At 42.4% G+C, this 25,612-nt stretch overlaps 1 protein-coding gene across 1 annotated transcript in view; it reads right to left on the bottom strand.

The window, feature by feature from the left end:
- The window catches only part of ACTN3 (actinin alpha 3), a 148,893-nt gene that overhangs the window by 58,132 nt on the left and 65,149 nt on the right, over positions 1–25,612 (bottom strand). Inside the window, exon 2 of the mRNA XM_068260716.1 lies at positions 12,085–12,199. Coding sequence (XP_068116817.1) covers positions 12,085–12,199 — 115 coding nt within the window. The remainder of the gene's footprint in view (positions 1–12,084; positions 12,200–25,612) is intronic.

Below are 25,612 nucleotides of genomic sequence, written 5' to 3'. Positions count from 1 at the left end.
GGTCGCTGGAGCTGATCTTCCTGGAGGCAGGGCTAACGGCTGCAGCCCTGCCTCCAGTCGCGTCTATCAGACGCGCATCGCCGCCTCTCCCCCGCCCCTCTCAGTGAAGGAAGACTGAGAGGGACGGGGGAGAGGCGGAGGTACGCGTCTGACAGACGCGCATGGGGCAGGGCTGCGGCGGTTAGCCCTGCCCCAACCAGGAAGCGCTCCCCCGCTGCTCGGAGGGGGTTTGGGGGGACAGGGACCCCCGTTAAGCCGCGCTATAGCGGCGTTTTAGCAGGGGCACGCATGCCCCTGCTAGCTATGAGGTCTGAAGCGAGATCTATTCTCGCTTCAGACTCTCTTTAAAAGACAGTTTTCCCTTTGAAACTTTAAAATCGATTTTCTCAAAAACTATAAGCTCTTTTTGCAAAAAATTTTTTCCTCTTGTACCCACTCCCAATGTGCACATACCTTGTAAATTTGGGGTATGTAGCATGTAAGGAGGCTTTACAAAGCACGAAAGTTCAGGTCCCCATTGACTTCCATTATGTTCGGAGTTCGGCTCGAACACCCGAACATCGCGGCCTGTTCGGCCCGAACCCGAACATCTAGATGTTCGCCCAACACTACACGTGACCCGTTCGGCCAATCACAGCGCTAGCCGAACGTTCGGGTAACGTTCAGCCATGCGCTCTTAGTTCGGCCATATGGCCGAACAGTTTGGCCGAACACCATGAGGTGTTCGGCCGAACTCGAACATCACCCGAACAGGGTGAAGTTTTGCAGAACCCGAACAGTGGCGAACACTGTTCGCCCAACACTAGTTACTACAGTGGGTTGCAAAAGTATTCAGCCCCCTTGAAATTTTCCACATTTTGTCATATTACTGCCAGAAACATGAATCAATTTTATTAGAATTCCACATGAAAGACCAACACAAAGTGGTGTACACATGATAAGTGGAATGAAAATCATACATGATTCCAAACATTTTTTACAAATAAATAACTGCAAAGTGGTGTGTGCATAATTATTTGGCCCCCTTTGATCTGAGTGCAGTCAGTGGCCTGTAGACATTGCCTGATGAGTGCTAATGACTAAATAGAGTGCACCAGTGTGTAATCTAATGTCAGTACAAATACAGCTGCTCTGTGAGGGCCTCAGAGGTTGTCTAAGAGAATATTGGGAGCAACAACACCGTGAAGTCCAAAGAACACACAAGACAGGTCAGGGATCAAGTTATTGAGAAATTTAAAACAGGCTTAGGCTACAAAAAGATTTCTAAAGCCTTGAACATACCACGGAGCACTGTTCAAGCGATCATTCAGAAATGGAAGGAGTATGGCACAACTGTACACCTACCAAGACAAGGCCATCCACCTAAACTCACAGGCTGAACAAGGAGAGCGCTGATCAGAAATGCAGTCAAGAGGCCTATGGTGACTCTGGACGAGCTGCAGAGATCTACAGCTCAGGTGGGAGACTCTGTCCATAGGACAACTATTAGTCATGCACTATACAAAGTTGGCCTTTATGGAAGAGTGGCAAGAAGAAAGGCATTGTTAAAGAGACACTGAAGCGAAAAAAAATTGATGATATTATGATTTGTATGTGTAGCACAGCTAAAGGTGCCCATACACTCGTCAGATTGGCAGCAGACAGATAAGAAATGCATCTGATGATCTATCTGATGCGTTTTTAGAACATTTTTTACCAGAATAGAATTCCAATAGATTTCAGTTTGAAATCTGTTGAAATTCGATCTGATGGCATTTTTTTGCCATCAGATTTCCATTAAGGCCAATGCAAACTGATAAGCAATCTCATCAGATCGACCTAAATTTTCCACCCTGCAAGTTCGATGGAAATCCATCGAAATCGATCGAAATCGGCCGTCGATCGGTCGATTGGCCAACCGATTTGCGATCGATCGATCGATCGATCGACCGCGATCGATCGGTCGGCCAGAAAATCGGCTGAGTGTATGGGCTGCTTTAGAAATAAAACATTAAGATCAGATACATCAGTGTAATTGTTTCCAGTACAGGAAGAGTTGAGAAACTAAAGTTGTTATCTCTATGCAAACAAGCCATTAAGCTTTCCGACTAAGTTAGTCGCGGAGAGGGCTGTTATCTGACTTTTATTATCTCAACTGTTCCTGGACTATTTACTTTTCCTCTGCTAGAGAAGATGTCATTACTTCACAGACTGCTCTGAAAGACTCATTTTGAATGCTGAGTGTTGTGTAATGTGCACATATTAGAGAATGATGCAATGTTAGAAAAAACACTATATACCTGAAAATAAAAGTATGAGAATATTTTCTTTGCTGCTAATCTTCTAGTAATTATTCATAGTACACAACCAATTCACTATATCATATTTTTTTTTCGCTTCAGTGTCTCTTTAACAGAAAGCATAAGAAGTCCCGTTTGCAGTTTGCCACAAGCCATGTGGGGGACACAGCAACCATGTGGAAGAAGGTGCTCTGGTCAGATGAGACCAAAATGGAACTTTTTGGGCAAAATGCAAAACGCTATGTGTGGCAGAAAACTAACACTGCACATCACTCTGAACACACCATCCCTACTGTCAAATATGGTGGTGGCAGCATCATGCTCTGGGGGTGCTTCTCTTCAGCAGGGACAGGGAAGCTGGTAAGAGTTGATGGGAAGATGGATGAAGCCAAATACAGGGCAAACTTGGAAGAAAACCTCTTGGAGACTGCAAAAGACTTGAGACTGGGGTGGAGGTTCACCTTCCAGCAGGACGACGACCCTAAACATAAAGCCAGGGCAACAATGGAATGGTTTAAAACAAAACATATCTATGTGTTAGAATGGCCCAGTCAAAGTCCAGATCTAAATCCAATCGAGAATCTGTGTCAAGATCTGAAAACTGCTGTTCGCAAACGCTGTCCATCTAATCTGACTGAGCTGAAGCTGTTTTGCAAAGAAGATTGGGCAAGGATTTCAGTCTCTAGATGAGCAAAGCTGGTAGAGACATACCCTAAATGACTGGCAGCTGTAATTGCAGCAAAAGATGGTTCTACAAAGTATTGACTCAGGGGGCCGAATAATTACGCACACCCCACTTTGCAGTTATTTATTTGTAAAAAATGTTTGGAATGATGTATGATTTTCGATCCACTTCTCACATGTACACCACTTTGTGTTGGTCTTTCATGTGGAATTCCAATAAAATTGATTCATGTTTGTGGCAATAATGTGACAAAATGTGGAAAACTTCAAGGGGGCCGAATACTTTTGCAACCCACTGTATGTTAATTACATCATAGAGCAGCGCTCTATGATGAATCAACCCCTAGGTATGATCTGTCTTCTGGAGCAAGGACTGCTGCAGATACCAACTTAGCTCTCAGTAGTCATAAAGAGAATCAGAAAGCTTTGCATTTTTCGTTGGGAAACACCATGCTAAAATGTCAGGCAAAAGGCCACGTAAGCTAAGGTCAGCCCTGTAAATAACTCACTACTGTTTTTAGATATGGAGGTGAGAAACTAAGGCCACACTGCTTTGTCCTATTATTGGAACAGCAGGAACGAATGAGGAATTCCCAAAGGGAAGCCAAAAAAGTGGCAAGAGGCATGTAAAAGCCAATCAATCTTACTGCTGAACCCCTTAAAAATATATGAGAACCCCGACCATCTGTTGTTGATGTGCTGCCCTTTACCAAGCAGCCTGTTCACTGCATATGCTGTACACCAGGGCAGATGCAGCCGCAACCAGAAAGTCCCACAGAAGACCCAGGGACAGGAAATAAGAGACTATGGCCCTGATTCATGAACCTACGGTACGCAAGCACACTGATGTGATTTATACTGTTACTACCATTGACAGGGTACTGCACGTTACTTATTAGCAAGGGTAATGTGCATTGTAGTGCATGTAACTCCAGCAACTTTCGTGTTACTTAAGAAACATGGGTCAGGCTATTTAGGCAACGGGCACTTCCCTGTCAGCTCTAGCGACTGTAATATTGCCATGTGCTACCTTTTTCTTTATGACAACGTTTTCTAACATTGTCCTTATCCCAATCTCTGGAACAGTGATGACTCTAGCTGCAACACTGTAGTACAGAGCAGTGCTGTATATCTCATTACTGTTTAATATACCGCCAAACTCCTCATCCACAAGTGCTGTAAAAACAACGCAGGAGATTTGGGTGCAGCCGGTGCCACGATAGGCTGGAACAGAAATTATGGCTATAGCAGCGCTCAGTGAGTGATTTGGGTGCTGTCAAATGACTGAGCACAAATTACTCTAAAACACTGTAATTCGACCACCAGCAATAGCTGGAAGCCGAATTAAGTCTTTCCCCCACTAACCATGACGGCCTGGAGGGGAAATAGTAATTAACGCTGCCGAGACTTGTGTAGGAGCAGGTTAAGCCTTTTAACGGCTTCACCCTGCACCCAAATCTCCCGTCAGCAGCTTTATAGGTATGCCTCTTTCATGCCCTCATCATCTCCTGCCTGGAGCAGCACCATCCTCCTGTCAGGCCTCCCTATGAACCGCAATGCCCATCTACAATCCATCATGAATGCAGCAGCCAGACTCACCAACTCCTCCCACCCCTCCATCTCCATGACTCCACCATGCAAATCCCTCCACTGACTCCCTATCCGCTTCAGAATCAGCTTCAAGATCCTATGTCTGGTCTGGCATAAAAATCTTTACACAGGATTGTGTAGGCCTACGTCTCCGACCTGGTCAGTAGATACTCACCTGGCTGCCCACTCCCATGCTCCAATGACCTCCTCGTGCATCCTGCTCACAGAATAATGTGAACCTGAATTACTTGGACTACTACTCCAGTGTATGATCTGGCATTGTGTGTCTAATGCAAATTACCGGAATTGCGTTGTCTGTCACCCCAATTATCATTGTCTGTAACCTTATTTATTGTACAACACTGCATAATAAGTTGGTGATACACAGTATAAATCCAATAAATAATAAAAATAATAATAATACCCATCTGTTCACCACCACTTACCCGCCAACTAGCTCCATCCCCCTTTCTTGGATTAACATCCCATGCCTTTATGTTTCCCCCTCCCCCACCCCTTAGACTGTAAGCTAATATTTGGCAGGGCCCTTCACCCTGTGTGCTCTTTTCCCCCATCATATGGACTTGGTGACTCGTCTGCTATACTTTTCCCTACATTGTTTACATGACTATTTTGTGTACCATTTTGAATGCTAGAATGTCCCAGTGTAACATAATTTAAATGAACCTAAAGTGGGGGGATATGGATGCTGCCATATTTATTTCATTTTGAACAATGTACATTGTCTGGCTGTCCTGTTTAATTACTTTTAACCAGCTTTATATTTTGGAGTATGTGAATAAATCTGTTCTGATGAAAAATTGACAGCTTCATGTCTGCTTGGGGGAGGTGAATCCACCAGTCCCTCCTCAGCGATTTTAACCATTTTAGCATATTTTATCCTTTTGGCGCCTCTGTTCACCTTCTTGCGATACCAGTGCCCACCCCAGGTGGAGGGGTGTTATACCCTTATTTCCTGAACTACAGAGAGCGACATCTTAGCCCTGAGTGGGGACAGGCCTTAATCTCCCCACCTGCATTTACAGTGGTTGCCTAAGCGGTAACCCTGGTTTGTGAATATTATCATTACTTACATTCATTTTTCTCCAAATTCCAATACATACTACACTATATTGGGCTCTCGTTTTTTCTTTCTTTTGTATCCTGATAAGCTGCATGCTTGTTTCAGGTGTACACTAGAATGGTCAGATGCCTAAATGGTCAGCTCAGCAAGACAGCTGGGCAACTGTTATTGCTTAAAACAAAATAAATATGGCAGCCTCTCTCCCTCTCTCTCTATTGTTTGTATACACACATACACACACACACACACACACACACACACACACACGGACACACACACACACACACGCACGCACGCACGCACGCACACACACACACACACACACACACACACACACACACTATATATCTCTATCTATCTATCTACAGTATCTATCTATCATCTATCTATCTATCTATCTATCTATCTATCTATCTATCTATCTATTTAAAGCTTTTCAGAGCTTTTTTTCTTTCTCTCGTTAATCCTATACAATAATGTGTCTGTGTCGCTGTGCCCAGCAGTTATGCGTCCCCGTGTCCCTGGTAATTTGTTACTGCGCATGTGCTGGAGGGACCAGGGAGGGAGGTTGGTGGGCGGGCAGTTGCGTGCGCGCCGGCGGGTGAGCGTGGCGCGTGCGTGCGTGCATGCTCAGTGACTGGCGGCGGCGTTAAAAAAAGACCTAGAGCCCGTTTTTTAAATGGGCTTGGGTCCACTAGTAAACTATGATATAGTAGATCTCTGGCTATAGTAAATTCAGTCACCACCTTTATGAATATACAGGTGATATTGTAAACTTCTTATATAGTAAACTACTTTGTCAGACCCCTTGGAATTTACTATAAAGGGATTCTACTGTAGTGTATGATTGTTGTGATTATTTATCACGGTAATCATGTTACTAGAAGCCACATGACTAGCTTATGATTTTGAATCAACAAATTTTGCAATCATCATGACATCAGCACAGATATTAGAGTCCAAACAAGTGATAGGATCAGTACAGCTTTTAGTGTTAGGTGCGATTCCCTGGGAAGGTTGGTACTACCTTCCTGTAGTATATAAAACAATTGTAGGTCCTGTGTAAGCTTTAAAGGGAACCTAAACTGAGAAGCATGTGGATTTTTCCTTTTAAAATAATACCAGTTGCCTGACTCTCCTACCGATCCTGTGTCTGTGTTTAGCCACTACTATAACCAAACAGATTAGCAGGACTGGTATTGTTTAAGGCTGGTTTTACAGTGGGACGTTAAAGTCCCATGTTACAGCAGCCAGTAACGCAGCCTAACTCACAGCACTGTAAAATCAATTTTGCTGTTCACAGTGCACACGTTGCGTTACATAGTAACACAGCACGTTTAAACAAAGTGCTGCATGCTGTACGTTATACTGGGCTAAGCCACGTTAGACTGTTTGCACATGCTCAGTAATGTTGGAAGAGGAGGTCTCCCCTCCTCCTCCGCGGCCAGCCACATGGCTAATTAATATTTACTGCACTGAGGACACTCCTGGTGGGACTGTAGTGTTGTCCGGATCATAAACTAATCGTTCATTTGATCCGGATCTTTTTTGTGAGTCGAATCATCCGGATCATCACAATGAAATATTCGGTTCACAGGATGTCTGTCTGGAAGAAACAGGAACATACAGAATGTGCAGGGAAAGTCCTGTCCTGCTAGTCATTTCACCCAGTCTGCTTCCGTAGTAAAATGATTTAAATGATTCGGTTCAAAGATCCGGATCTTTTCAATGATCCGATTCAAATGATCCGAATCCTTAAAAAGATCCGGACTTCCTATCACTAACCTGGAGCGGCTGCTTTGAGAGCTGCATAACGCAGCTCAATCTGACGTCCAACTTCAACACCACCATATGTTGCGTTAGGGGTACGTTATGCGACCATAACGTCCCCTAAAACGAAACGTCTTGGTGGGAAAGTAGCCTTAAAGGAAAAATCCATATCGCTCTCAGTTAAGGTTCCTTTTTAGGCCACATACACACATCAGACCATAGTCTTTTGAAAATGAAAGATAACAGACCAATTTTTCCCCCTTCCATGTAGTATGAGAGCCATACCTTCACAGTCTTTTCTATGGAGCTGAACTCCCCATCAGAAAAAAATCTTTGCAAGATGCTGCACACACAGATGCTGTACAGACACAAAAGATCAGTATCTGCAAAAGATCTGTTCCTGCCAAAGATCCGTTCCTGCAAAATGCATTCATAGTCTATGAGATCTGCAGATCATCATACACACCTTGTTTAACTGACATTCATCTGCAGATCAGACAACCATCTGCAGATCTGAAAATCCATCCTGGTGGACAGTGGCGTAGCTAAGGAGCTGTGGGCCCCGATGCAAGTCTTACAATGGGGCCCCTCAAGCACTCTATACATAACAATTGATACGGCGCACCAAAACCTGCCAATGGTAACTACAATGTCAGAGGAGCAAGAAGGGGATAGGGAACAGCTTGTTAATGATTACCACTATTCAAAGCTATCTATAGAAGTGATTGTTATGAGCACAGGACCAATAGAGAGCTAATACTGTAGTTGAGGGAGGGCCCTTCGGGTCCCCTCTGGCCCAAGGGCCCCGATGCGGTCGCTACCGCTGCACCCCCTATTGCTACGCCCCTGCTGGTGGATCTGATCTGCAGATGAATGTCTGTTAAACAAGGTGTGTATGATGATCTGCAGATATCATAGACTATGAATGCATTTTGCAGGAACAGATCTTTTGCAGGAACAGATCTTTTGCAGATACTCATCTTTTGAATGTCTACAGCATCTTTGTGTGCAGCATCTTGCAAAGATTTCTGTCTGATGGGGAGTTCAGCTCCAAAGAATAGACTGAGTGGGTATGGCTCTCATACTACATGGAAGGGGGTAAAATTGGTCTGTGATCTTTCATTTTCCAAAGACTATGGTCTGATGTGTGTATGAGCCTTAAGTCCTTTTAGTCAAGATAAATCATTGAGCACAAAGTGCTATACAGTTTAATATTAGGACACACAAAAAGAACATTATCTTCAGAAATGTTATACTATATAAAATGTTTTTCAAAATATTTTATTGTGGTAGATACTCATTTTATTACAGAAAATTGTAAACACAGTCTGTATAATGACTAGTTCACTGTTATTTAAAATATTTTTCTACAAAAGGTGGTAATGTTCTTATACTATAGAAAATGGCGAAACAGTGAGCTTAATAAATGATGGATATATCTAAATTTAAACTTGTTTTGCGAAACTGAACAATTTACACTGAAAACATTTGTGTATTGTAACTCCACTTACTACCACAAGAGGGCAGACGTATTATCCATGTGAGAGGATATTGTGCAGACACCTAGGCCTATATGCAATTCACTTTTTCTACTTAGGTGATATATTCAAACTAGTCAATAAAATGCCTCTTAAAGCTCAGGCTCAAAACGGAACCTGGGGCATCCTCCAGCCCGCAAGGTCTTGGCATCCTCCTGGCTCCTCTCCCAGTCCTGCTGGTGGCTCCCTTAATTGGCAACTTCGGCCTGAAGTCACCCATGCGTGCCCCCCGCACGCTACGCATTATCATGCCAGCCAGCATGAGAGTCCTGCGACTGAAGACTAGACCACGTATGCACAGCACTCTCACGACAAGCGGCAGTGCCGCGCACGGGCAACTTCAGTCTGATTAAGAGGATGCCGGGAGACCTCGTGGGCTACAGGGGGGGGGGGGGGGGGGGGGGCTGAAGGTAGCCCCATGTAAGTCCAAATTCCATTTTGAGCCTGAGTTCAGTCTCCCTTTAAATCATCAGCAGGAAAAAAAATACTTAGCATGCCGAGAGTAGTTTTTATGGTACTTTTCCACCCACTTTGTGGTACTTTTTCAATTGCAAAGTGCTGAAAAGTTATTCTAAACACAAGATGAAAAGAATCTCCTAAAGAGAAAACTCTGGAGAAAAAGTAAATTGCATATAGGCCTTGGGTCCGATCCAGTTACAATTACTGTTGACTGAAGACTAGCAGTTATCTACTACATGCGAGCATGTTTTGCTTAATTCAGTTAAAGGACAGCTATCGCAAAAAAGTGTATAATTTAAAATACATGCATATAAATGGAAATATACATTTTTTCTACTGTTAATGTGTTGAATTGACTCTAACTTTATCCCCATCCATTCATTTTATATATTTGCAATGCAATGCAGGGCAGTAGGAAACTCACATGCAGTGAGTGTTTTAACACCTGCAGTTGAATCATCTGTCTTCAGTCTAATGAAGATCTCATAGGGCTAGTTCACACTCGGTGCACAAATCACGATCGTAACCACAACTTTTAAAATTTTGAAAAAATAATTTTTGCAATTTTGCAGCGATTTTCAATAATAAGAGAATCACATTGCAATCGCCCCCAAAATACTGCACGCAGCGCAATTGCGATTTATTCAAATCACAAACGCTGCAGTGAGAATGATCCCATAAGGATACATCTATTCTGCACAGAGCTGCAAAGTGCTGAAACGAACCCCAGTGTGAACCAACCCTCATATCTTGATAGTGTTCGGCTGGATATAGCAAGGGATCGATCACTTCCTGATCAAAAATCACTTGAGGAGTAGCAATCAATTTACCACATTGCATCATGTATTCTTAATTAACTGCTGCCTCCTCTAGCTTTGTACCAATTAATTTCAATACAAAACTATATGACCATCAACCCTTTGAGGGCCTCCACTTGTTGAATGAAAATTCACCACTGCACCTGACCATGCTTTTGGCAGATGAATTGGGTGGAATGATGGCTAGGCATAGCACTCTCACCTTGCAGCACTTGCATTCTGGGATTGATATCCGGCCAGGACACTATCTACCTGGAGTTTGTATGTTCTCCCCATGTTTGTATGGGTTTCCTCCACTAGTCTTGTTGGTGAAATTGTTGTTTCACCCCAAAACTGCTGCTGGACTTTTGTAGGAATATTAGATTATGACAATGCTAGATACAGATTGTGGGTGCGTTTGAGGGGCAGTTAGCGACGTGAGTTATTAGTAAATTGGCATGTAGTTCGATGTGGCAAACGTGTTTGCGACAGGATTTGCAGTTTTGTGAACTTTTACACTAGTTTGCCACTGGCATATTTTTGTCCAATAATGCCCAGCATGGCCTTTAGGCCGCTTTTATACTTGTGCAGTGCAGTGATCCCACAGCAGGAGCCTGCAGTGGGAATACCGCATGAAAACATACTTCATATAACCCTGCGGCAGAGTGCGCCCACAAGGTCATATGCATAGGGCCACCCCCACACTCAGTGGGGTACTCCCTGTCAGGGCAGGGCGGAGGCAGAGGCAAGAGAGGCTCCAGCCTCAGGGTGCAGTGTAGGAGGGGCCGCACAACTCACTCAGCTATTACTCCCCTATTGTGTTTGAAGCGAAATAAGAGAAATAAGAATAGAGGATACATGGCAGTGACTGCCAGTCAGATAAGTAGAGATTAAGGTGCTGGGGGGGGGGGGGGGGGGGGGTTGAGGGCCCTGGGTAGCCTCTTAGTCTAATAACAATCAGTGTGTGATGGCTGGGGTGGAAGGGATGGAGGGGCACACTTTGGTGCCTCAGTCTTGGGTGCTGGAGGACCTTGTCCCAGCTCTCTTAAAAGATAATATGGTACTTTAGTGAAATCATTTTTGAGTTTTCAAATTTGGAGTGTGTATAGATTATGGATATACAGTACATTATGAAGTGCAGGACCTAATACTGTACCACAATGACAAGATAGTTAGACTCTGTAATGTAAATGCAATGAAGCTACTGCATGCACAACACTGATATGAGGAGGGTTCTTTCACCAACGCAACAATCACTATGTCATGTTTTTGTGACAGGCCCTTCGCTGGTGCAGTAGATATTTTCTCGTCGCAAATTATATGCCGCTAGAGGTCTCTCTCCTGTCTATCACTATATAAATCTGCACATCTAAAGTGATGCCGAAAAGCCTCTTTGAATGTCTCCTTGTCCTGCTCTGCGAATGTCATATCCTGCGTGCGAGTGCATCTGATCAAATGAGGTGAGGAGCAGGATGGGGTGGCTCTTCCTATTGGCTCTCTGCTGTCTGTCAATACTATCGCTTACAGAGCTGGAGGTAAATACTGAACACCTCTATTGGCTTTACCGCATGCTCAAATCTTTGTGAACTGACATTTACTGATGTGTTAAGGTATTTACCGTACAAGTCGGTAATTTACCTCACTGGTCGGCAAGTTCAGCTTGCCTTCGTTAACAGCCTAATGAATTGATATTTCCCTAAATGTTGGGTAAAATCAGCTGTTTTCCACATTACCACACGTGGTAATGCTTTGTGAATTGAAGCCTAAGCGTCTCAGTTTGGGCTCTTTACAGCCTTTGGGCTGCTGACAGCAGCTGCGTTTCCTTTGGTTTGGTCACTGTTAAACGTAAAAAACAAAGCAAATGGTCCTGAAATGTAACTTACCAGAGATGACCTCAAGCAGCAGCATAAGTTTAAGGCCATTCCTGAAGTCTTCTTCAATGTTCTCAATTTGTGTGCCGGCTTTCCTCAGGTGAGAGTTGCACCAGGCTGTGAAGGTCTGAGAAGAAAACAAAGGGAAGGTATTAGGTATAACTGGTCCATTTGGAATCTTGGAGCATATAGAATGGTTTTTACAGATGTATACTTTTATAATGAAGGAATTGGCAATCCCATTATGGGATTCTGTTCTGTTTTGATAAACATCAGTCAATACCCCAATAATCACAGCCGGTGTTTCCATAAACTGAAAAGCAAAAATAGGAAATGATGTGCCCCGTGTAATGATTCGATAACCCCTGGTTGCCTAAAAAGGAACTAGAAAGAAAAACGGTCCAAAATGAATGCTTACCTCAGTAGTATATATGGGAGCCACATGGTGCTGTATGGCGTTTGTACAGTGTGGCGGAGAGTGAAGGAGCTGTCCCGAAACCACAAGCCGGTAATGTATGGCTCTGCTGCCACTGCTGCCCTGCATTTATACAGGAGCGGGACCCCCCAGCCCTGCCTTCCTTTCTCGTGACCGCGGGGGTCGCGGAGGCTATTGTTACGTTATTGATATGCCCCGGGTACTACCTATCCATTCTACTCCATTCTACTCACTGAGTTTATCTTACTACATAGATTTACATACATAGGATTGTACAATCAAAACTGCATTGTTGATGGGCACATGAGCTTTCCTTTAACAAGAGGAGAGGTTTGGTTTGTAAGAACTTCAGAGATATTGGCTAAGATCTGTTCCGACAAAAGTTCTGACAGTTGAGTAGTCACTCCGGGAACATTTCAAATGTTTGCAGATAATAAACTGTATAAGGATAAAAAATATAAAATGGTATTGATTACAAATAATATTCTTGTTAAAGGTCCAATCCAGTGAAAGCGTTTTCAGTGTCCTCACAAATAAACTATATTTTATTCATTTGCACTGAAATATAATTCATTTTTTGGGGGGATCTTTTTTTTGGGGGGGGGGGGGGTAATACAGCATAAACAATTACAATTATTCCCAACAGCGGGAAATTAACACACAATCAAACCTGTTACCACTTTCTATTCAGGTGCTAAATCAATTCATCTCTACAGCAGTGGTCTGGCTTATCTAGCTCAACGACCGGCAAGGTAAATCAGTTCTGTTGCAATGTATGTACTGTAGTCGTCCTACCAGAATGTTTTGTTCGGACAGCTTTAAATCCCTTTTGATAAATACTATGATATTGCATGATACTGCATCATTTTCTAGGAAGTTAAACCTGCATGTTATGACTGTAAAAGTGCTGCAGCATTATTTTGCTTGACACTCTAAAGGTGGCCACATATGATACAAAAAAATGACCCGATTTTACGGGTCGGTTGTCCCAAAAAATTGAAAGCTTTTTATTTTTAAGTAAGTCAATCAGAAATGGTGGATTTTTCTGATCAATTTTTATGAACATTGAATGTTGTAGGGTAGATTGTCAATATTTTTAATGTATAGACCTAAGCAATCTTTTTAGAGTTTCAATCATTTGTTTTTCATAACTGGGGAAGAATTGAACACACGTGTGTGGTACATCGGTCAGATTTTTTAAATGGTATAATCAATCAGAAAAATTGATTGCAATTCTTGAATTGAAAATACATTTTAAAAAATTGAATGGTGTGTGGTCACCTTAAGAGCAATCGATAGCAGTAATGTTGTGTTTTTAACTATTTTAGCCCAGGGCCCGTTACGAGCCTGAGGGTGCTACAGCTAATAGACTTGCACCTTTAAACATCTCTTGTGAGACGTCTGGCCAACTGCAGCAATCTATCAGCTTCCTAGAAAGCTATTTATAGGGTAACGGTATCCTGGAGAGTCCCAGAGAGGGTTTATAGGATGTGCACTGTACATCATCTTGGAATGAGGGAGCTTGGCTATTCCATACCAAATGAAAGGACAGGTGGGAGATCCAATTTCTGTCTGCAATGCGCTGGTAACATTTTCCTGCAGAGTTTATGGCAGTGATGCTCTATTTATGACACCGCGTACCATGTGACACATTTTCTTCAGCCAATAATGGATGTTTTATGGCACTGACAATGTATACATTTGAGTCATACTAATTTATCCACAACAAGCGTAGAACTGTGCTGTGTTTACATACGGTGCCAGCATCATCAGAGAAGGGAAAGAAAATGCTCTCTCACCCTTTGGCATCTTGGAATTTGTTATTCATTTCATAGCTTGCTCTCTGTTATACATTTATGTTACATCTGTCATTGTAAATCTGTATTTTGTACCTGTGTCCATATTTGATGTATGCCACCCTCTGTATTATTATGTACCCCGTGTTTGTTTTCTTACTTTTTACAGCGCCACGGAATATGTTGGCGCTTTATAAATCAATAATAATAATGATAATAATAAAATGTGTTTGGAAAAAGAGAAGTAAACAGAATATTTAAAAGAATATTTAAAAAATGCTACCTTAAATTATAACAATCCACATCATTGCATTCCAGCGGTTCTGGAGGTGTGTTTAGCTTCTAAGGGTACAATGGTTAATTTGCATATATTCAGCAGTGTTGCTCTGAGAGACATCTCGAGCTCACTCCAACCTGAATTATCGCAAATTCTTTCTGTTTTAGGAAAGACAATTTTTGTTTTTCTTAAATTATAACAGTTGGTAGGGTGGATTTTTTTTAACCCTTTCGGTATGCGACTACCTTACTCACTAAATCTTGTTTTTTAATCTGCACTGAAGAATTAAGTACCCATTTATACTCACGGATAAGCCGAGGTACACACGTTTTGCTTAGAAACCAAGAAAAAGTGGTTGGCTCACGTATAAGCCCCCTCCACAGTATTAATAGTCAGACGTAACCCCAGCATGAGGCTTCCCCCTCACCAGTACAAATAGCCAGTTGTGCCCCCAGTACTAGACAGCCCCCTCCCTGAAGCCAGACGCACCCTCAAAACTAGGCAGCCACTCCCCCCCCCCCTCGGCTATGTGGATCGGAGTGGGATGGCTCATGAAGTGATCCTGATGTTATGTGATGCAGATACCCCCCCCATGTCCTTGTACCCCGCCCCTCCCCAATGCAATGTGGTGACCAGAGCACGGCAGTAGGTGCACTGACCCATGTCCTTGTACCCCGCCCCTCCCCAATGCAATGTGGTGACCAGAGCACGGCAGTAGGTGCACTGACCCATGTCCTTGTACCCCGCCCCTCCCCAATACAATGTGGTGACCAGAGCATGGCAGTAGGTGCACTGACCCATGTCCTTATACCCCGCCCCTCCCCAATGCAATGTGGTGACCAGAGCACAGCAGTAGATGCACTGACCTGTGCTCCCGGCAATAATGGCTAGGATGGAGCGGAGCTGAGAGAGCAGCAGATTCACATGCAGTACCCGGGGATCCCCTTGCCACACTCGCTGTGTCACATATATATATATATATATATATATATATATATATACATGACGTCATTTAGTTCCATCTTAAGACACAGTGACTCGCAAATTATGAGTGCAATGTGACACATACAGTGAAGCATGCATTACACAGAAGTATGCATCACTGCCACTGTAATCATGCATGTCATCTGGTAAATGCACAGTATGCAGCGCATCATTCAGACGGAATTCGCTGCGATGTGCCACTGGTGTGCAGCTGTGAACCTACCATAGCATTATAATTGCATTGCATTATATTGTCTATTGCACTGCACTGCAGTGAACCAAGCAACATTTTTAGCACCCAAGGCATCTGAATAGCACATTAAAAATGCATGCCAACAATGTGGCTCATTAAAAAAAACTTCAATTTCACCTCTTCTTTTTACATTTAACATTTAGCAGTGGCTTTTATTACCCTACTTCCGAGACCTACCTGACTGCAGAAGATTCAGGCAGATAAGGGCTGATGTAATTATTTTATTGCACACATTAGCAGAGAGCAAACAAAAGCTTTCATCAGCAGAGGAGGGATAGGACACTGTGCTTAAAAGAGTTTAGAGAAGTCACACATGCTATCTTCACCCTGCCTATGTATAAATAAATGCAGCTAGAAGGTGGTGGTGGAAGGGGGCATGGCAGTTTCTATAGCTATTAGAAACAAGAAGAAACAGTAGGAAAAAAGTGGGGCTTAGTTGCCTTTATGGCTCAGTTCACACTATTATGCCCATGCTACAACATGGGTATAGTGTAGCACACGCTCTTTATGTTATAACATACATGTTACTTTTCATAAAATATAGAATGGCTATGGTAATGTGCATGCTAATGTACATATTACCCAGAAACACACTGTAGAAAGTGTGTTTGGATACCATGGTCTGTTATATGCAGAAATGTAAAATGTTGATATGCAGCAACACAGCAAGCAGCAATAGTAGCTATGACATCACTGGGAGGGCGGGGCTACATACCAATATACAGTTATATTTAGCTATAGGAAGTGTTTCTGATGCTGAAATCTTAATAACCTGAAAGTGAATATACTGAATAATTTCTTATATTCTCTATGGTGCCTTTTGATGTTGCTGTTGAAAGTCCAATGTAAACGTTAGGTCCTGCAGCTAACCAAAGCATGAAAGGGCAGTGTGCCTGCCCACCCCATTTGTTTGTGCATGAGTGGGCAAATGGAGCCATACAAAGTTGCCATCAAAGAGGAAGCAGTAGCCATTGAGCAAGTCTGCCAGCATGCAGAGTCACTTGTGTCTTGGCTACAGTTGGGTGGTGATGTCTGTAAGGTACACTACAGAGATGAAGTCATTGCTGTTTGAAACTGAAGACCACTAGATCAGTTGACAACCATCACATGCCTGTGGCCAACTTAAAGGTGGCTTATACCGACAGTAAATACCATAAGCCTATATGCAGGAGGTAAAATACAGTTGTGGTTTTCGAGCATGATATTTCTACTGAGATCTGTCAGCTGGTAGGTATCTGTAGCTAATCAGATGGGGTTACCGTCAGTTCATTAGTGTAGGTACCTTTGCAAAGGCAATGTCTTTGGCTGCACTCCAGACAGGACACAAATCAATAAAACTGCCAGTAAAATAGTTTGGTCATGAATTTTTGTCGGCATTGAGCTGTGAATAATACTACAGTGGCTTCCTATGACGTAATATTGGACCGGTTATTTTCTAGAGTTACAGTCAGTAACACAGATCTAGAAATAGGTCTCTGCTTTGTGGTCTAGGTTTAATTACTTACTGTATATGGCTGTTATGAACTATGTAGTCATTCTATTCAGAGACCAGTTGTAACTGGTCGATCTATGTAACTATGAAAGGATAAAGCTATGAATACACATTAAATGTTGATAACTTGAAATGCCTGTAGGCAGTGTCTTCACTAAGTGGGTGCAGTAGATGCGGACCACACCAGGTGTCATCAGAAGAGGGGGTGACACCAAGCTCCAACCTAAGGGAGAGTTGAGTAAGACTATGTAAATAAAGACCAGGCCTCATGTACTTCTCCCTCCTGCTCTTCTCCCTACTGGCTACTCCGTGCTGAGCTGATAACGGAGTTTAGAGGCCACAAGGTGATCACCTTAACATTCCCCTATTTGCCCTTGGCCAGGACCCCCCCCTCCCCAGCTAGCAAAGTATTACAAGTATAACTATCTCAATCTCTTCCCTCCTCCCATAGCAAGTGTGTCCACTGTGGTACTACTCCTGTACCTCCTAGCAAGCTCTCCTCTCTCTTCCCATAGTAAGTGTATCTAGTATGGTATGGCTCCTGCATCCCATATAGCAAGCATGGCCAGAACCCCACGCCCATAGCAAGGTGAGGCCAGGATAACAACCCCTAACTCCTCTCTCCCACTATTGCAATGGGTCCAGTATGAACCCTTTCCAATCCCATTCTCAACAAATATCAGTACCAAGTAACATTACTGAAAAAAAAAACTACTATTATTGTTTTTGTTTAGCCTGGTGAGGTTGGAGGATCTTCAATGTGAATATTGTGTGTGTGTGTATGTGTTTGTGTGTGTTGGGGGGGCAGGTAAGTGGGTCATATAGGGCATTGCACAATTAATCATTATGAAAGAATTTAGTGGGTTGTATCACTTTCTGGCTTATTTCATTGCTTATAGGCCCCACTGATCTCCCAGCCAGATAAGGGCTCTGTTTATACACACCCTGGTGTCTTGCTCCTCCTGCTGCAAGAAGGTTCCTCTGATGAATGTGTTAGGTAATGATTTAAAGAGATTGACCGGCACCATGAAAAGCTGAAGTACATTATGTTCTTTCATTTCATATGCTGCATGAAGAACAGAGAACTTTGTACAACAGCCTCTTTATAATGAGACATAATCAGTTCTGGCCAATGAATGGGCTCAATGCCCTTACAAGAATCACACAGGCCCTGATGGGGAGCTATGTGGTCAGTGTCTGCTTGTATACACAGACATGGATGCCGGCCCCTCTGTATACGTCACTACTGGACGGAGTAAGATGCAGATGCCATCAATGCCAGCTCACTCCTGTCAGCAGTGCATCGCCCACCTGGTCACGCTTGTCAGGGACCTGAGGAGAGACTGCATTGGGATAAAAAATTGGGCATGTTGAAACTTTGCCACAACCCAACCCTCAGCCTGGGCGACCAATACCGACACTGCTGGGCAGAGCAAGAATGCACTTGGTGTTGTAGATGTCAACAAATGGGAGGCAGTGACATCTACTACATGTGCAGACTGGAGGTGTATAACTAGATTCAATGCAGTAAATATAGATTCCATGCAACCAGATGCATATCGAACAGAATATAATACAATAAATATAAGAAATAGCAGGGAATGGGGGAAGAGAGAGAGAAAAAAACAAGGGGCAACAAAAAACAACAACAATATTGTGACTGGTTCAAAGGAACATAATTGCCCCTAAACACAGTAAAATATAACTTTTATTAGTTATTTAAAATATCATGCAATGAAACCCACATATGTAATGACACAGTAAACTGTGAGAAGACCTGATCCTACAGGACATATGCTGTCCACCTCAGGTTCACAGTATAACTGTGGTAGTAGCTGTCAGGAGATGGACAGTGCGCATCTCAGTGTAACTTGGGTCAGACTAAGGATCAGAACCTGTATAGTAGATGTATGGGGGTCCGACATGTATCCTGCAACTGTCTAGATAACTCCAGCTCAGGACTCTGACCCTTTTAGTGGTCTCTTGGTACAAAAATGATGGAACACCAACTCTTACTCACAGACAGTAACTGAATGAGGATAGTGCAAAATAACCCTATACACTAAATAAACCTCAGATGTTTCACCCGTAAAGGGCTTCGTCAGGGATACACATTATGTACAGTGCAAAACTGTAAAAAAAGGGGCAACAGAAAACAATATAATAACAATAAATGCAACCCTAAATTAATGGCACTAAATCTAATTCCTTATTAAGATCCTGCGGCTCCATACTACCCAATTTTTTAATGTAATTCGCCACCTTCCGTAATATTTTCTTTAGTATGATCACCTCATCTCCTCTCCTTTGTGGTAAAACCTGTTCTAGTATTTGATTTCTTAGCTGGCTAACATTAGGTTTAGCCACTTGGAAATGATACGGGACAGACTGGTTCACGAGTTATTCTCTAGTAGTATTGAGCTCGTTCATTGGTCAGAGCTAATATTGTGTTAGTATAACAAGACTGTTGTACAAAGTTATCTGTTCTTCATGCAGCCAGCATAGCTTGACAAAGAAGCACTATGCTTCAAAACATGGCTAATTTTGCCGTGTGACTGCTTATATGAAACAAAAGAGCATAATATATTTCAACTTTGGTTGATGCCAGTCAATCCCTTTAAAGTGAAATAAAACTATTTTTTTTATTACCCGTACAGTTATCATATTTGCTTTTGTGCACAAGTAATATTGTCCATTTACAAATTACAAGTTCTCAAAGTACAGTTTATCTGCTCTGAAAGCTGCCACTGCATTTTATCCAAGCTGCTTTTTATTATATATTGAAATCTTCTAGTGAGCTGTTCTGAACTGTGTGCATGCTTGAAGCAGAGAGAGCTTGTTTTCAGTAGTTACACACAATGTAACAACTGAGGAATGTAAATAAACATAGTGTTATCGCCTCTTGTTGACCATTTCTACTCTTGACTTGTGTTTTGGTACTAGTGATTTGTATGGTAAGGTAAAGCAGGGCCAGTGCTTCCATAAAAGCAAAGGGGGCAATGGCCCCAGGGCCTCAGAGCCTGTTAGTGGCCCTCCAAAGGGTCTCTTCCCCTCCTCTCCAGCTATGGTGACGTTATTCATGCCTGCAAGGAATGACGTTAGATGAACTCCAGAGCATAGAGCATGGTGTCACCTCCTGTGTCCTGCCAGGGTTAGATAAGACTCTGCTATGCGTACACTCTGCATTTGTAGACTAACAGAGGAGGAAATAATGGTGACCCCAACAATGCTTTTGGGGACATATGATGGAAACCTAATGATATTGTGTGGCTGGGGTGGGGGTGGGGCCTGGCAGCCAGATTAGGGGTTCAGGGTGGAGAATTTTCTGTGGGGGTGGGTCTGTTCTAGGGGGTCCCGCAAGTTACTTTTGCCCCGGGGTCCTATTGTAGCTAGAACTGGCCTTGAGGTAAATATAAATATCCAGAAATTGTCATTTCTAAATTTAACCCTTCATAATCAAATCTGACTGATTAATAAGTTCTTTGATCTTGATAAATCATATATAAATGAACCTGAATATGTATTTATAGATAATTAAACTTATCAGATTACAAAAATGCTGCAGAACTCAGGGTATATTTATATACATGACAAACCCACAAAACAGGGGAAGTTTGGGAAGTTTCTAAAAGTATTCATATCCATTAAATCAATGAAAATCACCACATTTCATATCATTTTACCAAAAGTGTAACTTTATTCCATATGCTGAACACTAAGCAGATTGATATGCAGACTTGTAATTGACGGTTGTGATGGTGTGTATGAGAAGTGTATGCAAGGTGTCACAGCCAGCTGTGCCATCTACCATCTTACCTAGTGTTGCTATCCTTATTTTTGCAGAGATTGTACGTGTAGGTATGTTAGCACCACCAGTGAGTTGGGCGCAGGGAGAGCCAAATGACAGCTCACCCTGCTACCACAAAACTCCCCAGCACCATTAAATACTATTCCCCCTCCGAGTTGGCACAACTCGGACAAAGATGTAATTTGGGGTCCGGCAACTGCCAGGGCCCCAAATTACCCTTACGCGACGTGCGCAGTAGTACTTTACTGCTATGGGGAGCCTAGCTTGCCGAAACAACCTGCTTCAAGATTTTATATGTACTGTTTTAAATATAGTACACTTTTTGGTAAAGTGTATATGTACTGTTTAAGTAAAGTAAACTTTTTTTAAAGTGATATGAGATCTGGCAATTTTCATCTTTTTAATTAATTAAAAGCATCAAGGAATATTTGAAAAGCATTTATGCACATTTACAAAGTACTAATAAAAGAATATGTATCAAGGGGTTATTGATAATGTGACTCACAAGAAAGGACACTTTAATAAAGAGGTATGCTACGATATTGTTGAGAAACATGGATCTAGAGCACACACCCCCATTTCAGATGCTTAATAAAACAATTGTGAATGTTTGAGCTGGGCAACGCCTCTAGTATCCTGTGATCCAGTGCTTAAACTTGGTAAATATAACAAGATTATTTAAAAGCTTATTATGACTGAGCCTCACCAAGAACAGGTGCCCATACATCTACCGATCTGGCGGCTGATTGACCATCACGAACAATGAACATCACAGAAACTCTCTGTCAGTCTCTGTCTCCCCAGGTGTAAATGTACCCCCTGTTCCCCTGCATGAGTATGTAGCTGCTTGTAATCGGAATTTAAATTAGATAGCACTGTCCGTGGCAGAGAGGGGTAAATGCATCGGCCTCCTGTAGCCAATGCATTCCACTTACAGTCCACATAACTCCGCTACTTCCTCCTTCTGGGTTTGAAGGAGGAAGTGGTGGAGTTACGTAGACTGCAAGTGGAACGCATCGGCTATATGCGACAGCATAGGTAAGTTAACTCCCCCCTCTGCTGAGGGCAGCGCTATCTAATTTAAATTTTGATTACAAGTAGTTACGTACGCGTAGCTACTGATAGCTAACATCACTAATGGAAATATCCTACCACTATCTAGAAATATAAGAACATGTTGCTAATTACTTTTACATTGGTCCTTGCTTTCAGTTCAGTGACAGGCAGACTCTGCTTGTTCACACAGTTATTTTCAGACGTTGAGGCAGTCAAAGATGCAAAATAAACAGGAGCAGTTGCCTATTGCAACCAATTAGAATCTGTGCGTCATTTAACAGATGAAACTTGGTTGGTTACTCCTGTCATTGTAATCCGGCCCCCTCAGCTTTTATCTTGCATCTGTCATTTCCTATCTAGCTTGCATGCTTATTAAAGTGGTAACACAATCAAGCATCACACTAATTATATAGTGTCTTCCCAAAAAGCCCTTTTCTCAGAAGTAAAATAAAGTTAATGAGGAACTTTAACCAAGGATTGAACATCATTCTAATCAGTAGCAGATACCCCCTTCCCATGAGAAATCGTTACCTTTTCTTCAATAGATCCTCAGGGGGGTCTGTATGGCTGATATTGTGGTGAAACCCCTCCCACAGTGTGATGTCATGACCATGGTCCTGACAGTTTGATGTCTGTGAACCTCATTGCATTGTGCGAAATAATGGTTGTTTAGAACTGCCAAGCAAGCAATATCTCTCTCTGTGCATAGAACTCTCAGAAACGAACATTTCATACAGATCACCTGGCAGAACTAAAGATGTCAACACCAGTGATACATTTCTGAATGTAAATCAGAGAGAGGAACGATTTTACAATGGGTAAACACTGACTAAATAATCTATAAATGAATATTGTAAAAAAAAATTAAAAAAATTATTATGTTATTTTCCCTACAGTTCCTCTTTAAAGGTGATTTAGAACATTTCCAAAGTAGTACTGTTTGTGTCCTGCATCAGGCTGGATTATATGTTATAATGTGCGTGAACTGCAATGGGCATTGAGTGGCTTATACCATACATGATAATTCAAAGCCTCATTGTGGCCAATTAAGAAGCCCATAGAACTGTAAAGGTTGAGTTCACATGCAGAATTTTTCTGCAATGCAATGGATATGGTGTGAATGCACCCTCAACGTATGGCAGATGACAGCTCACAAATGACCATTTGAATTTGACTGGGACAAATGGTTATATATGAGATATCTTCAGGAATTTAAATCTGAAGATTCATTTTTGTTCATTTTTACCTGTGAAGATTTTGTTTTGTGAGGTCATACAAGCCATACAAGGTCATCTCAGATCACTGTCCCTTTTGAACCTTAAAATGTGTCTTCCTGCCTCTGGTATTCCATCCTGTACCCTAATTAAGCCTTTTGAAATATCCCTGTGACCTCATGGCCCCATCTTCCTCACTTCTCCACCCCTCCTTTGCAGAGGAGGAATCTTGAGCTAATTTAGACATTACCTTTAAAGGACCCGCAGTCTGGAATAGCAGCTGTTACATGATGCTGAATTCCACTTGCTACTCCACTTACACACGCAAACCGTTATAGCTCAGAAGAGCGCCTTTACAAGACTGCCTCTCAATAGGTTCCTCTCTATACATACACTGAACTTCTGAAGTAGCCTTTAGTAACCAAACATTGACACAGTCTTTTATTTTCTGTAAGAGTATTTAAAATGCAATGACATAACCTCATCTTCTCATCTCCTTAGAGAGTGTCTTAACTGTGTTGGCAGTCAAACTAAATGGTTATAAGATATTGATTTATAATAGGTCCTACGAGTGGACAACGTTGGTGGCTGTGGTGGGGAGAAGAATGTTAGATCGGATCTGTGCTGAGATCTGATCTAATATTGTGTGAGGCAGTTACAAGGTGGTAAATTATCTATATCAGATAGATATTAATCATTTGGGCACTGTTGTAATTTTATTGATTCCAAAACCTTTAGAACTAATTATTGGAACTCAAATTGGCTTGGTAAGCTCAGTGACCCCCTGACCTACATACACAGGTGAATCCAATTATAAGAAAGAGTATTTAAGGGGGTCAATAGCAAGTTTCCATCCTCTTTTAATTTTCTTTGACGAGTAGCAACATGGGGATATCAAAACAACTCTCAAATGACCTGAAGACAAAGATTGTTCGTCGTCATGGTTTAGGGGAAGGATACAGAAAGCTGTCTCAGAGATTTCAGCTGTCTGTTTCCACAGTTAGGAACATATTGAGGAAATAGAAGACCACAGGCTCAGTTCAAGTTAAGGCTCAAAGTGGCAGACCAAGAAGAATCTTTGATAGATAGAAGCGAGGAACGGTGAGAACAGTCAGAGTCAGCCCACAGACCAGCACCAAAGACCTACAACATTATCTTTCTGCAGATGGAATCACTGTGCATCATTCAACCATTCGGCACACTTTACACAAGGAGATGCTGTATGCAAGAGTGATGCAGAGGAAGCCTTTTCTCCGCCCACAGCACAAACAGAGCCGCTTGAGGTATGCTAAAGCACATTTGGACAAGCCAGCTTCATTTTGGAATAAGGTGCTGTGGACTAATGAAATTAAAATTGAGTTATTTGGGCATAACAAGGGGTGTTATGCATGGAGGAAAAAGAACACAGAATTCCAAGAAAAACACCTGCTACCTACAGTAAAATATGCTGGTGGTTCCATCATGCTGTGGGCTGTGTGGCCAGTGCAGGGACTGGGAATCTTGTCAAAGTTGAGGAACGCATGGATGCCACTCAGTATCAGCAGATTCTGGAGACCAGAGTCAGTGACAAAGCTGAAGCTGCGCCGGGACTGGATCTTTCAACAAGACAACGACCCTAAACACTGCTCAAAATCCACTAAGGCATTCATGTAGAGGAACAAGTTAAATGTTCTGGAATGGCCATCTCAGTCCCCAGACCTGAACCTAAATTGAAAATCTGTGGTGTGAGTTAAAGAGAGCTGCCCATGCTTGGAAGCCATCAAACCTGAATGAACTAGAGATGTTTTGTAAAAAGGAATAGTCAAAAATACCTTCAACCAGAATCCAGACTCTCATTGGAACATACAGGAAGTGTTTAAAGGCTTTAAATTCTGCAAAAGGAGGATCTACTAAGGGCTGAGGCACTGCAAGTGCTCATGGGAATGAATGCGTCAGAGAGGCATGGCCTACAGCTAAGCTCCTCAGTGTTGGTTTTCTGCATCAGCTTGGGAGGAGGAGCTATGGGGAAGCCTCGACATGTGGCAAGCAATGCCAACCGTGTGTGTGTGCCCTGGCCCACAATGTTCACAATACAGGATGCTGCTGCTTCTTTTAATGAGGCTTGAAACACAAAAGTAAGCAGGTTGACTTTGAATGAAAGTGTATTCTTATTCAGAATCCTTAAAAATGTAGATTGGAGAGTAACTATAATTATAACTGGGAAATTTAATTTCCCTAGCCTCAG

Source organism: Hyperolius riggenbachi, chromosome 11, assembly GCF_040937935.1.
Source record: "Hyperolius riggenbachi isolate aHypRig1 chromosome 11, aHypRig1.pri, whole genome shotgun sequence".
NCBI lineage: Eukaryota > Metazoa > Chordata > Amphibia > Anura > Hyperoliidae > Hyperolius > Hyperolius riggenbachi.
Note: the sequence above shows the minus strand (reverse complement) of the source record. Positions and strands in the feature narration are given on the sequence as shown.